Source organism: Coregonus lavaretus (assembly GCF_964263955.1).
Source record: "Coregonus lavaretus genome assembly, chromosome: 21".
In the NCBI taxonomy this organism is placed as follows: Eukaryota; Metazoa; Chordata; class Actinopteri; order Salmoniformes; family Salmonidae; genus Coregonus; species Coregonus lavaretus.
This window is the reverse complement of record NC_140008.1, coordinates 11977352-11990796: the sequence shown is the minus strand read 5'-3', so window position 1 is coordinate 11990796 and position 13445 is coordinate 11977352. Positions and strand designations below refer to the sequence as shown.

General features: G+C 41.3%; 1 protein-coding gene across 1 annotated transcript in view; it reads right to left on the bottom strand.

Annotated features, from left to right (window-relative positions):
• The window catches only part of LOC311149019 (calcium-dependent secretion activator 2-like), a 208379-nt gene that overhangs the window by 56044 nt on the left and 138890 nt on the right, over positions 1 to 13445 (bottom strand). The window contains exons 13-17 of the mRNA XM_084186092.1: positions 11054 to 11241; positions 6141 to 6242; positions 4330 to 4393; positions 4013 to 4136; positions 3721 to 3821 (exon numbers count right to left, since the gene is read on the bottom strand). Coding sequence (XP_084042218.1) covers positions 3721 to 3821; positions 4013 to 4136; positions 4330 to 4393; positions 6141 to 6242; positions 11054 to 11241 — 579 coding nt within the window. The remainder of the gene's footprint in view (positions 1 to 3720; positions 3822 to 4012; positions 4137 to 4329; positions 4394 to 6140; positions 6243 to 11053; positions 11242 to 13445) is intronic.

Genomic DNA, 13445 nt, shown 5'->3' with positions numbered 1-13445 from the left:
CTCAGATCCTCAAAAAAATTCTACAGCTGCACCATCGAGAGCATCCTGACTGGTTGCATCACCACCTGGTATGGCAACTGCTCGGCCTCCGACCGCAAGGCACTACAGAGGGTAGTGCGTATGGCCCAGTACATCACTGGGGCCAAGCTTCCTGCCATCCAGGACCTCTATACCAGGCGGTGTCAGAGGAAGGCCCTCAAAATTGTCAAAGACTCCAGCCACCCTAGTCATAGACTGTTCTCTCTGCTACCGCACGGCAAGCGGTACCGGAGTGCCAAGTCTAGGTCCAAAAGACTTCTCAACAGCTTCTACCCCCAAGCCATAAGACTCCTGAACAGCTAATCATGGCTACCTGGACTATTTGCACTGCCCCCCCACCCCCAACCCATATTTTTACACTGCTGCTACTCTTAATTATTTATGCATAGTCACTTTAACTCTACCCACATGTACATATTACTTCAACTACCTCAATTAGCCGGTGCCCCCGCACATTGACTCTGCACCGGTACCCCCCTGTATATATAGCCTCCCTACTGTTACTTTATTTTACTTCTGCTCTTTTTTTCTCAACACTTTTTTGTTGTCGTTTTATTTTACTTTTTTATTAAAAATAAATGCACTGTTGGTTAAGGGCTGTAAGTAAGCATTTCACTGTAATGTCTGCACCTGTTGTAGTCGGCACATGTGGCCAATAAAATGTGATTTGATTTGATTAGATCCTACAGCTATTGTATGCAGTAATCATATGCCTATGAACCAGAGTGATACTGTTAGCACTGAGGTGGTGTGCCCTAGTCGGAAGTCCACTGTGTGCAGCTCCCCCTGCACTAATACAAATAACCAGAGTATGTCTTCCTCTGCTAAGCTTCCCAGTAAAGCAAGAAAAATAATCAAACATCCCAGAAAAGTGTTAAAAATCACCCACGTTAACATATGTAGCTTAAGAATCAAGGTTCATGAAATCAATAATTTGCTAGTAACAGATGACATTCATATTCTGACTATCTCTGAAACTCACTTAGATAATACCTTTGATGATACAGTGGTAGCAATACAAGGTTATAACTTTTACAGAAAATACAGAAATGTCAACGGGGGAGGGTTTGCGGTCTATATTCAGAACCACATTCCTGTAAAGCTTAGAAAGGATCTAATGTTAATTACTGTTGAAGTAATATTGCTATAGATCACCAAGTGCTAACAGTCAGTATCTGGATAACGTGTGAAATGCTTGATAATATATGTGATATCAATTGAGAGTTATACTTTCTGGGTGATTTAAATATTGACTGGCTTTCAGCAGGCTGCCCACTCAAGAGAAAGCTTCAAACTGTAACTAGTGCTTGCAACCTGGTTCAGGTTATCAATCAACCTACCAGGGTAGTTACAAACAGTACAGGAATGAAATCATCAACATGTATTGATCATATCTTTACTAATGCAGCAGAAATTAGTTTGAAAGCAGTATCCAAATCCATCAGATGTAGTGGTCACAATATAGTAGCCATATCTAGGAAAACCCAAGTTCCAAAGGCTGGGCCTAATATTGTGTATAAGAGGTCATACAATAAGTTTTGTAGTGATTCCTATGTTGTTGATGTGAAGAATATTTGTTGGTCTGTGGTGTGTAATGACGAGCAACCAGACGCTGCACTTGACACATTTATGAAATTGCTTATCCCAGTTACTAATAAGCATGCACCCATTAAGAAAATGACTGTAAAAACGGTTAAATTCCCATGGATTGATGAGGAATTGAAAAATAGTATGGTTGAGAGAGATGAGGCAAAAGAGATGGCATATAGGTCTGGCTGTACAACCGACTGGCAAACGTACTGCATATTGAAAAATCCTGTGACTAAACTGAATGATAGTAGAAAGCTTTGGAGGTCCAAAAAGGCAAACTCCGTTCCATCATTCATTGAATCAGATGGCTCATTCATCACAAAACCCACTGATATTGCCAACTACTTTAATGGTCTAAGGCAGCGTCGTCCGGGTTTGGCCGGTGTAGGCCGTCATTGTAAATAACAATTTGTTCTTAACTGACTTTCCTAGTTAAATAAAGGTAAAATAAATAAATAAATACAAATCTCTCCTGGCTCAAAGTGGAGGAGAGATTGACTTCATCACTACTTGTATTTGTGAGAGGTATTGACATGTTGAATGCACTGAGCTGTTTGTTTGAACTACTGGCACACAGCTCGGACACCCATGCATACCCCACAAGACATGCCTCCAGAGGTCTCTTCACAGTCCCCAAGTCAAGAACAGACTATGGGAGGCGCACAGTACTACATAGAGCCATGACTACATGGAACTCTATTCCACATCAAGTAATTCAGGCCAGCATTGAAATTAAATAAAAAAAAACAGATCAAAATACACCTTATGGAACAGCGGGGACTGTGAAGTAACACAAACATAGACACATGCATGCAAACACATTTTAACATACACACATGTACACATGGATTTTGTGTTATAGATATGTGGTAGTAGAGTAGAGGCCTGAGGGCACACACTTAATATGTTGTGAAATCTGCTGAAAATGTATAACTGCCTTAATTTTGCTGCACCCCAGGAAGAGTAGCTGCTGCCTTGGCAGCAGCTGATGGGGATCCATAATAAATACAAATACAAACTGAAATATTTATCTGTGACAAGAGTTAAGTTGTGGTTTTGAGGAGGCATATACTGACAGCAAAAAAGGTATTCTGAATTCTTGAAAGGCACGCTTTGCTAAAATTAGTGACATTTGCATGATTAGTGACAGTTTTCATGAAGGGGGAAGTACTGTAACTATTCTTAAAATACTTGATTTCTGATCTGTATATTATGTTTTGTGACTTATACTGTGATTGAGTACACTGTTCTAAGCGTTGTGATGCTAAAGCTCTGTGCAAATCAGTATTGGGGTCAATTCGGAATATTTCAATTTAACAATTAATTTTAATTGACCACATCCCATAGGAAGCAGAATTTGAATTGAATTTGAATTTAAGTAGAATTGAACTCAAAGCAATTCAACTGAGACGTGAAACAAGAGTCTCATTCATTTGACAAATCTTTTATCAAAAGGATATGCCGCTTATCATTAATGCAAACAATACACATACCATTTCAAATATTAGTTTGATTATAACTCAGAGATTTCAAACAGTATTTTCCTTTGTTGTACTGAAGTGTTTGATCTAATGCATTCTAGGAAATATATTTTTTTCTGATTTAAAAACATATTTAAATGTAATGCACACTCTATAATGCCCTTCTAGCAAATCAGAAACAAGTATTCAACAATGCTGTGGTATAAGAATTATTACCGACAACCCACAACATGACCTTAGAATATTTCCAGACCACTGTCATTATTTACAATTGTTTTAGGAGAATGAGTTTTAAAAATGAAATGTTTCAACCTTATGCTACATGGTAGTGGTAACCATACATGATGTCAAAATAAACATGACTATGGTGATAGAATAAATAAGCCATTAGAATTTCATTGAATTAGATTCTACTTCCTTTAATTAAAATTATACTTCCTGTGGGTTGTGGACAATTCAATTCAAATTCAAGATTTGAATAGGAATTAATGAGCAATCCACAACTCAATTCAGAATCGACCCCAACCCTGGTGCACATTGAGTTTGTAACGGTGAGAGTGTGTGTGTGTGTGGTAGGGGTGACGCCATTAGTATGGCAGAATGGCCCTACCTCGGAATGGTGCTCATCATTCTGCTGCAGGACCTCAATACAAAGTTCTCCCAGTCGCATCATGTCCTCCAATCTCTTCTCCGGGGCAGCCTGAGCATCAGCTGTGACATTAAGCACACACAAACATGCCAGCACTGTGACACCAGCACACAGATACACTAAAACACTACCCGCCACCCAGTCCACTCTATTAAGAACACTGACAAACCAACAGCATGTGCATATACTTGAACAAAGCCCAAACACAGAGACATGTAATATCACCACACGTGTGAGCCGGGCTTGCACAAACCCTCGATCTGAGCGTATTGAGTCAACTGGGAGTAGTTGATGAGGGCAGCTTTCTCCAGACATTTTTTGACCACCTTCTTCATCTCATCAGGAGGAACAGGAGTGGTGATGTCCTTCATCAAAACCTAGAATCCACCAAAACAGACTCAGCAAACCTAACGGCAAACGGAGTGACCCAAAACCTGTTTATAGTGGAAGGCCACAAGGATAACGCAACACATTCTTGTCTACACAGCCATATGCAGTATGAGTAACGGAATGCAGAGACCTGTAGACTCAAAATAATAACAATAGTCTGACTTTTTCAGCAAAACATACCCTTTCTAGCAGGGAGAGTGTCGCTTTGAGGGCGCCATCTGGTCGGCCAAAGGGGAAACAGTACCTGTGGACACAAGTGTGAGTGGACAGTGCATCTACACCCTCATTTCTTAAGAACAAGGACGATACTGTGGGAATGCTTAACTGCGTTTTGCATCACGACGCATCATACGGGGGATGATTTCTGTATTTTGAAAGTTACATATCTTGAAAACTTGATTGCTGACAAGCAAAACATTTTGGCACTATGTCAACAATGGACTAATGAAACAAATACCATAAGATAGTTTATTGGTGGATTTGCCCTTTAATGCATGAAAGGAAGCCAATGCATTACATAATGCAGGACATCTATTGACTACAGATAAGACACTGATCGGCACAAATATGTAGGTTAAACTGTGGGTGATGAAGCCTCAACAAAGTAGAGGTCAGAAGTGGGAGGCAAATAAGATAAGTTAAGATAGTACTTTATTAATCCCCCAGAGGGGAAATTTGATTGCACCAGCCAATACATACCCCATGCCCATGACCACACATTCTCTGGGGACTCTGGTCCTCTTGACTGGTAACAAGCTGAACTACCGGACAACATCTCTCCTAAATGTGGATATCATATTTTAAAGTGGATTTGAGGTGTTCGCCGTCAAACGTGTCCCTTCTTAGTGCGTGGTGAGGAATTACCAAACCACTAATAGCTCTTAATCAACTTCGCTGTGTTCCCCTTTAATCCTAAACAAACTATACGCACCCCGCTCCGGTTTGCTGCTTATCAGCATAATCCCAAAATTGTCTAGGCTATTGTTTACTGCCATTAGCCTCTCGTTGAGGAGTGTTGCTAATGACTCTTGCTGCTTTCAACAGCCCTCTGCCAACTCCATGTCCCCATCCACCCTCTCTCCTCCTTGGCGCCAGATGGAGGGCCCTTCACAGGGATGAAGGGGCTTGAAACACCAAAGTTCAGGGATATGAATGGGGCAAGTTCATTGAACAAACCATCCTTCAAGGTCTGGATCTGTGTCCACGGCCCTGACAATAAGGCCATACAAGGCAATAATGGTGAATAGCAGCTCACAGATGTAGGGAGGACTAAGAATCCAATATACCCAATTTTGCACCTGTTCAACCCATACGAGTCTAAGCCCTGTCTAAGCCAGGGGAGGGGTTATTTGATGAAAAAAATGTTTTGCCCTTACTGCTATTAGCCCATACAAACGCATTGAATAACAGATTCACTACATAGAACAACAGATAGTCCCCCCAAAACAATCTTAAGGAAGTTTGTTCTGAAGTGTCTGTCCTATTTCTTAGAGATATCAGGAAACATTTTATTTTTACATGTATTTAACCCCCTTTGGCACTAAACAGTGTCCATATATACATCCATTAATTTCTTTCAACTGGTACCAGGGGACTTTCAGACGAGTCTTGTGAGGCCTGTGGGCGTCCTAGAGCAAAACAACCGACATGTAGTGTGTAGCCCAAACTGTTCGGACACTACAGACAGAAGTTGGCAGATCGGCTGTACCGACTTCAGACAAGTCCCAAAACGCTTTCCATAGAGGGGTCATAATAGTTTGTAGGCCAAACCATTCGGACTCTACAGACGATTGGGATTTTGTGAAAAAACATATCTCTATCTTAAACTGACAGATTGTTATGGGGATTTTTTGATTATGCTAATTAGACCTTAGGGGGTTAAATGTATGCAAGGTTCTTATTATACTCAGTTACTAGTGCATTACTGACAAAATGTCATGAAGCCTACATACCATTGTTTGTAATCATGTCAATCGTAGAGGAAGTAGTACCTAAAATGGATGATCTGGTTGTCCAATAGACACAGGAGACGGCTTCTTATGTCCTCAAACTGTTCTCTCTCTTCCTCAGTGACAGAGCCTATCCCATCCGGCCTGAAAAAAAACACACAAAAGTTTGATGAGCATTTCATTATAGGGGCAATCTGCAGTTCAAACAACAACAAAGCAGACACCCCACCACCATTTTGGGTAAACAGCTGAGGGATGGGGCTGGAGTAAAGTAACCACTGAAATTCATAGACTGGGTTATGGATGCAAGGACTGACCATCCATGAAATCAAAATTATAGTTTTAACCATGTTTTGAAAATACACAGTGTTTGTTTAGAATTACATTGTTTACAAACAATGTTAAAAAAAACAAGCTTATATTTTGGGTTCTGATTGGGTTCGTATGGGTGGTCCTCTGTAGCTCAATTGGTAGAGCATGGCGCTTGTAACGCCAGGGTAGTGGGTTCGATCCCCGGGACCACCCATACGTAAAATGTATGCACACATGACTGTAAGTCGCTTTGGATAAAAGCGTCTGCTAAATGGCATATTATTATAATATTATTATTAGACAGTTGCTCATTTATTTAAGTTATATTTCTCAAGAATCAATGGCTATATACAATTAATTAATAAAGTCAACAAATGGATGTAGCAATCACAGATTGCCCCTTTAATGTTTGTAAAGCTTCCATTCCCTTCTTGCTTTCCCATTAATAGGCACTCTGGGGAAAGAGAAGAAAATGCAATCACTACCCGGACTGCTAACCTTGACTTCCTGGGCTTCTTTCAGCTGAAAGAGAAAGGCGCTGCCTCAAAACGACACTCGCTTTCGCCAAGAGGAGGGGGGAGAGGTTGTCTGTGGTAATGAGTTGTGCTTATAAAAGCCTATGCAGTGAGACCCTGAACATGATGTATTAGCCTCTAGCAGGGGAGAACGAGATGCATCTGCAACAATATTCGTAACTTGAAGTTGAAACAGAGAAACTGAATTGTAAATTGCAATTTAATTATGAAGCATTTACTAATTGTTTGTTGTTTTTTGTCTGTTTTTACTCTGCCAAGAGACTTAGAAAAAAAGCTAACTAAGGTAATTCTGGAATAAATTCGAGTGTAAACCATCCAATCAAACATGTGCCTGGTTTTAGAGTAAAATAATAAACCTCACATTAGAAATGTAAAAAGGTAATTAGCTGTCATAAAGGACTCCATAAAAAAGAATCTCAAGAAATGGAGTGACAATGAAAGCTTGTATTGTATTGTGTCTGAACATCAGGCCTTCAATTCAATTTCTCTCCGTTCAATCCCCAAAAGCCCTGGTCTACAATGAAAAACAGCCCTCTCTTCACAACAACATTTGTAAGGACTACTTGTAAACCCTGTTGTTCCTTAAATCTGTCAATTCATTAACTCCCCCCTGCTGCCACCCCCTTTAACAAGCACCAGCTAATCCCAAAGGAACACTAAAAGGATAGTCCTATGGAGGGGTGGGCGAGTGTGCTCACTCTTGGGATGGGCAAGGACATTTTCTTTCATGTCGTGGTAAAAAGAAGGGAGTGGATTTCTTGTTCTGTTCCTCCCTCACACTGTCCAGATGAAGATACAAGGGCCATGTCAGGCAGCCCTCCCTCCCCATTCTTTGGTCATACACTAGGCCAAGGTTCCCCAACAGCGGCCCGCGGGCCATTGTGGTTTTAGCAAAAAAAAGTAAACATATATATTTTTTATTATTTATCATTTTCATTATTGGACATAAAATACTGTAAAAAACACCAGGAAATCAGCTCCAAGTGATTTAAATTTTGGAACTCTGTTCACAAGTATTCCCACGCATAAGAGAGAGACACGTGATCGTATAAAAATGTAAGCAAGGTTTGAATTTATTATGTTTTAGTTAAATATTATATCTGTTTGGGCTTCTTGCAGTTTACAAATTATTTGTAATAATGTTCTGCTACCCCAACCATCCGCTCAAGACAAAAAATCTGTCCATGGCTGAATCTAGTTGATGATCCCTGCAATAGGCCTTAGTCCCAGCCCAAGCCCATGGGTCCTGTGAGCTGACCAGTTGCTGAAATTCTATTGACAAGGATAAGGAATCTGTTCATTTAGCAAAGGGAACATGCCTTATACAAATATAGACACATTAATACAAGCAAAACATCAGATTGCACGGTTGATCACTACTGACAGTTATGTGGTATGGAGTCGGACAAAGAACAGACTGTCACTTCAGTTGTTCAGTCCTCTGATACATACCATCTCTATGTTGGTATCCTTGTAACATTCAAAGTGTTGCAAGGATATGAGCACTCTAAGCCTGCCTTGTTAACAACAAAAAGTTGGCACCAGGCCAAATTGAAAATACCCTGATAGGCCATTAAAATCTCAAGTAGAACCCCTGTGCTTGTAACTGGCTTCCCACAGTAGCTTTTCTCCAACTGCTATCAAATCCAATCAAACTTCCTGTCATGCTTGGCTGCACACGTCAGAGTTGGGAGCGGTGCGACAGCTTGTCGAGGGTAGACGCATTGTTGATGCTTAATGAAGCAAGCGTGTTTGAGTTGGGGCTAAACGCTGACCCCCACTCACAAAGGGTTAACAGGCTCCAGGATGGGGCTGTAGGTTACTGCAGTCTTGTCGGGACATCTGTAGTTTCATGTCAGGGTGTTTACAGTGGATACGGCTCATCTGTAAGTGATGACTGTCGTCTTCGACCACGCTCCAAACCTCCGGATTTCTGGGTAAATCACATCCGACGGAGTGGGCGTCATCTGACGGTGAGGCGGTGGCCACGCGTGGCAGCGCACCGTGTGTGTCACCTCCCTTTAGCAGCATGGGGAACAGACATGGCTGGCAGTTAGGAGAGACAGGACGGGTGGCATGGGGAGTCAGAAGTAAAAGCTCCTGTCACATTCCGAGCCCATGAGAGCCGGACGGCTCTGAGAGGCGGGGGATATGAAGTGACAGGTGAGAAGGAGGTGAGCAGAAGATGATGTGTCCGCTGTCACTCTTCACACGGCTCGTAACGACATACAGTGCTGCCCTTTCACTCCCCTTGCCATGGGCTCCTGTAACCTTGCTCCACTCCAAACACACCTGTCTCCATGAAGATTGGAGCCACACCTGCACGGACCCATGTTGGTGACAAAGCTCAATGAGTCCACTCTTTCGTCATCTGCCAATCAAAACCAGTGATCCACAGAAAGTTGTCACAAAGTTAGCAAGTGTCCCCTTTTCAAGGAACACCTTTTTCCAGAAATCACAAGTCCTTTTCACAACCATTGTACAAAGAGTGTGATTATGAAAGACTACGTACAGGGAAATGTACTGGCGGAAATGTAATTTTGTGCAACAGCATCTAACCTATGACAGCTAAAAAATGACAGCTCTGATAAGGAAATAGTACCCTCAAAATCAACCAGTTCTTTGACAACTATTGGTCTCAAAGTGCAAAGGCTAACCCCAAAATGCAAGGGTGCACACACACATCACAAGGAAAAGGCATGGGTTTTGTATATGGCAGATCTGACAGATTTTTTATATAATTTAAAATAAATGTTACATTCGCCAAGACCCACCCCTTTTCATTTACAAAGACAAGTAAGTTACAGATTGTATAAGGCTGTTGCATAAAGCTACCTCCATCTTTGTCTGTGGCCTTATGCTACCCGATGCCTTCTTCCACACCCTCTCTGGCAGCATCAGAGCACTGAATAGGCATCAATTATTCAAATTAGAACTCCAACTGACAAAAAGCCAGTTCCAGCAATCTCCCCTTTTTATACATGGTGATTACTCAGAGGCTAATCATTATGGTCTCTAATTGGCTAAATTACTCAACAAAGAGAGAAAGCACATATATTAGCATTTATCACAGGGAAAGTCAAGCATGGGGTTATTTGAGGTAAGTGGGAAACTAATAGCCGTAAGAGAACAGTAAAGGCGTCTGCATACTGCTCCTAGCAGAACTCGGCTAGACGAAGTGAACGTCTGTGCCTCCCATTCTCCCTTAAAATAACTTCGCTTGAAAAGCGGAAATAGTACTGTTGGTCCCTCTTGAGACACCGTAGCCAGTATACACTTCCTCAAAATAGTCAGAATGAATCTAAGATACAGTAATTCAAGAAATCTGTAATTAATTTGGAAGTTTTTGCAGAGGTCTTAGTCAAATGTTGCATGAAAAGTAGTTGTCTCGTTGAATGACGACAAACACTTCAAGTCGCAGACGTCGGCTAACGAACTTCGGCTTACCTCAGGGAAAACATTTTGTGTGCACGAACAACCGGAAAAAAAAATCCCCGAAAACAAACAAACGTTTCACAAAATGTAATCATATATAATGGGAAGCATGCGGATGCCTTCAGTAAGAGGGAAACAGAGTGGAGCTGTTAAGCTGACAAGTGGCCAAGGTATACTGCTCATATCAGACTAAACACAAGAAACAAATGACTTGTGCTTTTCAGAAAAGTACTGTACCAACTAATGTCTTGAAAATAAGATTATATTTCATTATAATTATTTGGTGGTCATGAATATTTTTGTGTGTGTAAAAACCTTGGATATTTGGTTAAATCTAAATGACAACCCTCAAACATATATCGTTTGAGAAAGTGTGTAGAAATTAATAATGTCATTGTATTTAGGTTAAAAGTTGGGTGAAAACAAGACGAAATGCCCTCATGTTGATGACTTTTTGCAAATCCAATTAATTTCCCACATTGATTCAACCAGTTTTTGTCCAGTGGGATGAGTCTTTTCACTGGTTTTAGATTAAATTAAAATAATCTTGACATTGACCATCTGAGCTCCGGAGACAACATTTCAGTTCAGCAAACAGTAAAAGCAAAAACCTGTAGTTGCTTTAGTACAACACTTATGTAACTAGTTTGTGGAGCTTGTTGATGTACGTACCTATTGCCATGGATGTGGGAGGCGCAGAAGGCATAGCTGTAATGTAGAAGGGTTGGGTCGACCAGGGTGTTGTTCTCAGAGTAGTCCATCAGGTCCCGGAGGTAGCTGAGGTGGCGGTGGCAGCCCCTCACACCGTAGCGGGCGCAGTACTCATCCAGCACAAACACCTGACCTGGACTGAACCATCCCTGTGGACACAAACAGAGGAAAGGCTAGAGAGGACAGCTTTGACTTATAGGGGAGTGCCACTGATGGTCTCTAACAGGATGGTCTGCCGGAATCTGTGGGAAAGCAAAATTGTTTTTAGTTAATGGAAATCTGAACTCCTTACGTATTTTTATTTTATTTGTGAAAAGATGGGAGCAGATTAATAGAGGGATGAGAAATGTGTAGCGCTGAAGTGGGGATCGAACCGGGATCCCCGCTGCGGGAGGGGAATGTACAGTTGAAGTCGGAAGTTTACATAAACCTTAGCCAAATTCATTTAAACTCAGTTTTTCACAATTCCTGACATTTAATCATAGTAAAAATTCCCCTGTCTTAGGTCAGTTAGGATCACCACTTAATTTTAAGAATGTGAAATGTCAGAATAATAGTAGAGAGAATGATTTATTTCAGATTTTATTTATTTCATCACATTCCGAGTGGGCCAGAAGTTTACATACACTCAATTAGTATTTGGTAGGATTGCCTTTAAAAAATTTTTACTTGGGTCAAACGTTTCGGGTAGCCATCCACAACCTACCAACAATAAATTGGGTGAATTTTGGCCCATTCCTCCTGACAGAGCTGGTGTAACTGAGTCAGGTTTGTAGGCCTCCTTGCTCGCACACACTTTTTCAGTTCTGCCCACAAACTTTCTATAGGATTGAGGTCAGGGCTTTGTGATGGCCACTCCAATACCTTGACTTTGTTGTCCTTAAGCCATTTTGCCACAACTTTGGAAGTATGCTTGGGGTCATTGTCCATTTGGAAGACCCATTTGCGACCAAGCTTTAACTTCCTGACTGATGTCTTGAGATGTTGCTTCAATATATCCACATAATTTTCCTTCCTCATGATGCCATCTATTTAAGTGCACCAGTCACTCCTGCAGCAAAGCACCCCCACAGCATGATGCTGCCACCCCCGTGCTTCACGGTTGGGATGGTGTTCTTCGGCTTACAAGCAACCCCATTTTTCCTCCAAACATAAGGATGGTCATTATGGCCAAACAGTTCTATTTTTGTTTCATCAGACCAGAGGACATTTCTCCAAAAATTACGATCTTTGTCCCCATGTGCAGTTGCAAACCATATTCTGTTTTTTTAATGGCACTTTTGGAGCAGTGGCTTCTTCCTTGTTGAGCGGCTTTTCAGGTTATGTCGATATAGGACTAGTTTTACTGTGGATATAGATACTTTTGTACCGGTTTCCTCCAGCATCTTCACAAGGTCCTTTGCTGTTGTTCTGGGATTGATTTGCACTTTTTGCACTAAAGTACGTTCATCTCTAGGAGACAGAACGCGTCTCCTTCCTGAGCGGTATGACGGCTGCGTGGTTCCATGGTGTTTATACTTGCGTACTATTGTTTGTACAGATGAAAGTGGTACCTTCAGGCGTTTGGAAATTGCTCCCAAGGATGAACCAGACTTGTGGAGGTCTACAATTTTTTTTCTGAGGTCTTGGCTGATTTATTTTGTTTTTCCCATGATGTCAAACAAAGAGGCACTGAGTTTGAAGGTAGGCCTTGAAATACATCCACAGGTACACCTCCAATTGACTCAAATTATGTCAATTAGCCTATCAGAAGCTTCTAAAGCCATGACATCATTTTCTGGAATTTTCCAAGCTGTTTAAAGGCACAGTCAAATTAGTGTATGTAAACTTCTGACCCACTGGAATTGTGATACAGTGAATTATAAGTGAAATGATCTGTCTGTAAACAATTGTTGGAAAAATTACTTGTGTCATGCAGAAAGTAGATGTCCTAACCAACTTGCCAAAACTATAGTTTGTTAACAAGAAATGTGTGGAGTGGTTGAAAAAACGAGTTTTAATGACTCCAACCTAAGTGTATGTAAACTTCTGACTTCAACTGTATATGGTTCCGTAGAAGAGAACATTACTGCTTGACCAGACCACGGGCCATAGTTACGCCTTCTATGCCAACATTCTCTTGATTGGAAACTAGATGGTTTTTATATAGATCAGGGGTGTCAAACTCATTTCCCCCGCAGGCTGCATTCAGTCTTCCCCGAGGCCCGGAGGGCTGCACTTAAAATGTACTATATTTCCTTGCCGTCAAACTTTGCAAAACATATTCCTCATCTATTGCTTTTGGAATTTTCTAAGCTCCCCGACTGTCAAGTTTTCGTTTGGATTACTGTTAGCAAGCTGGACAGAGAGAAGA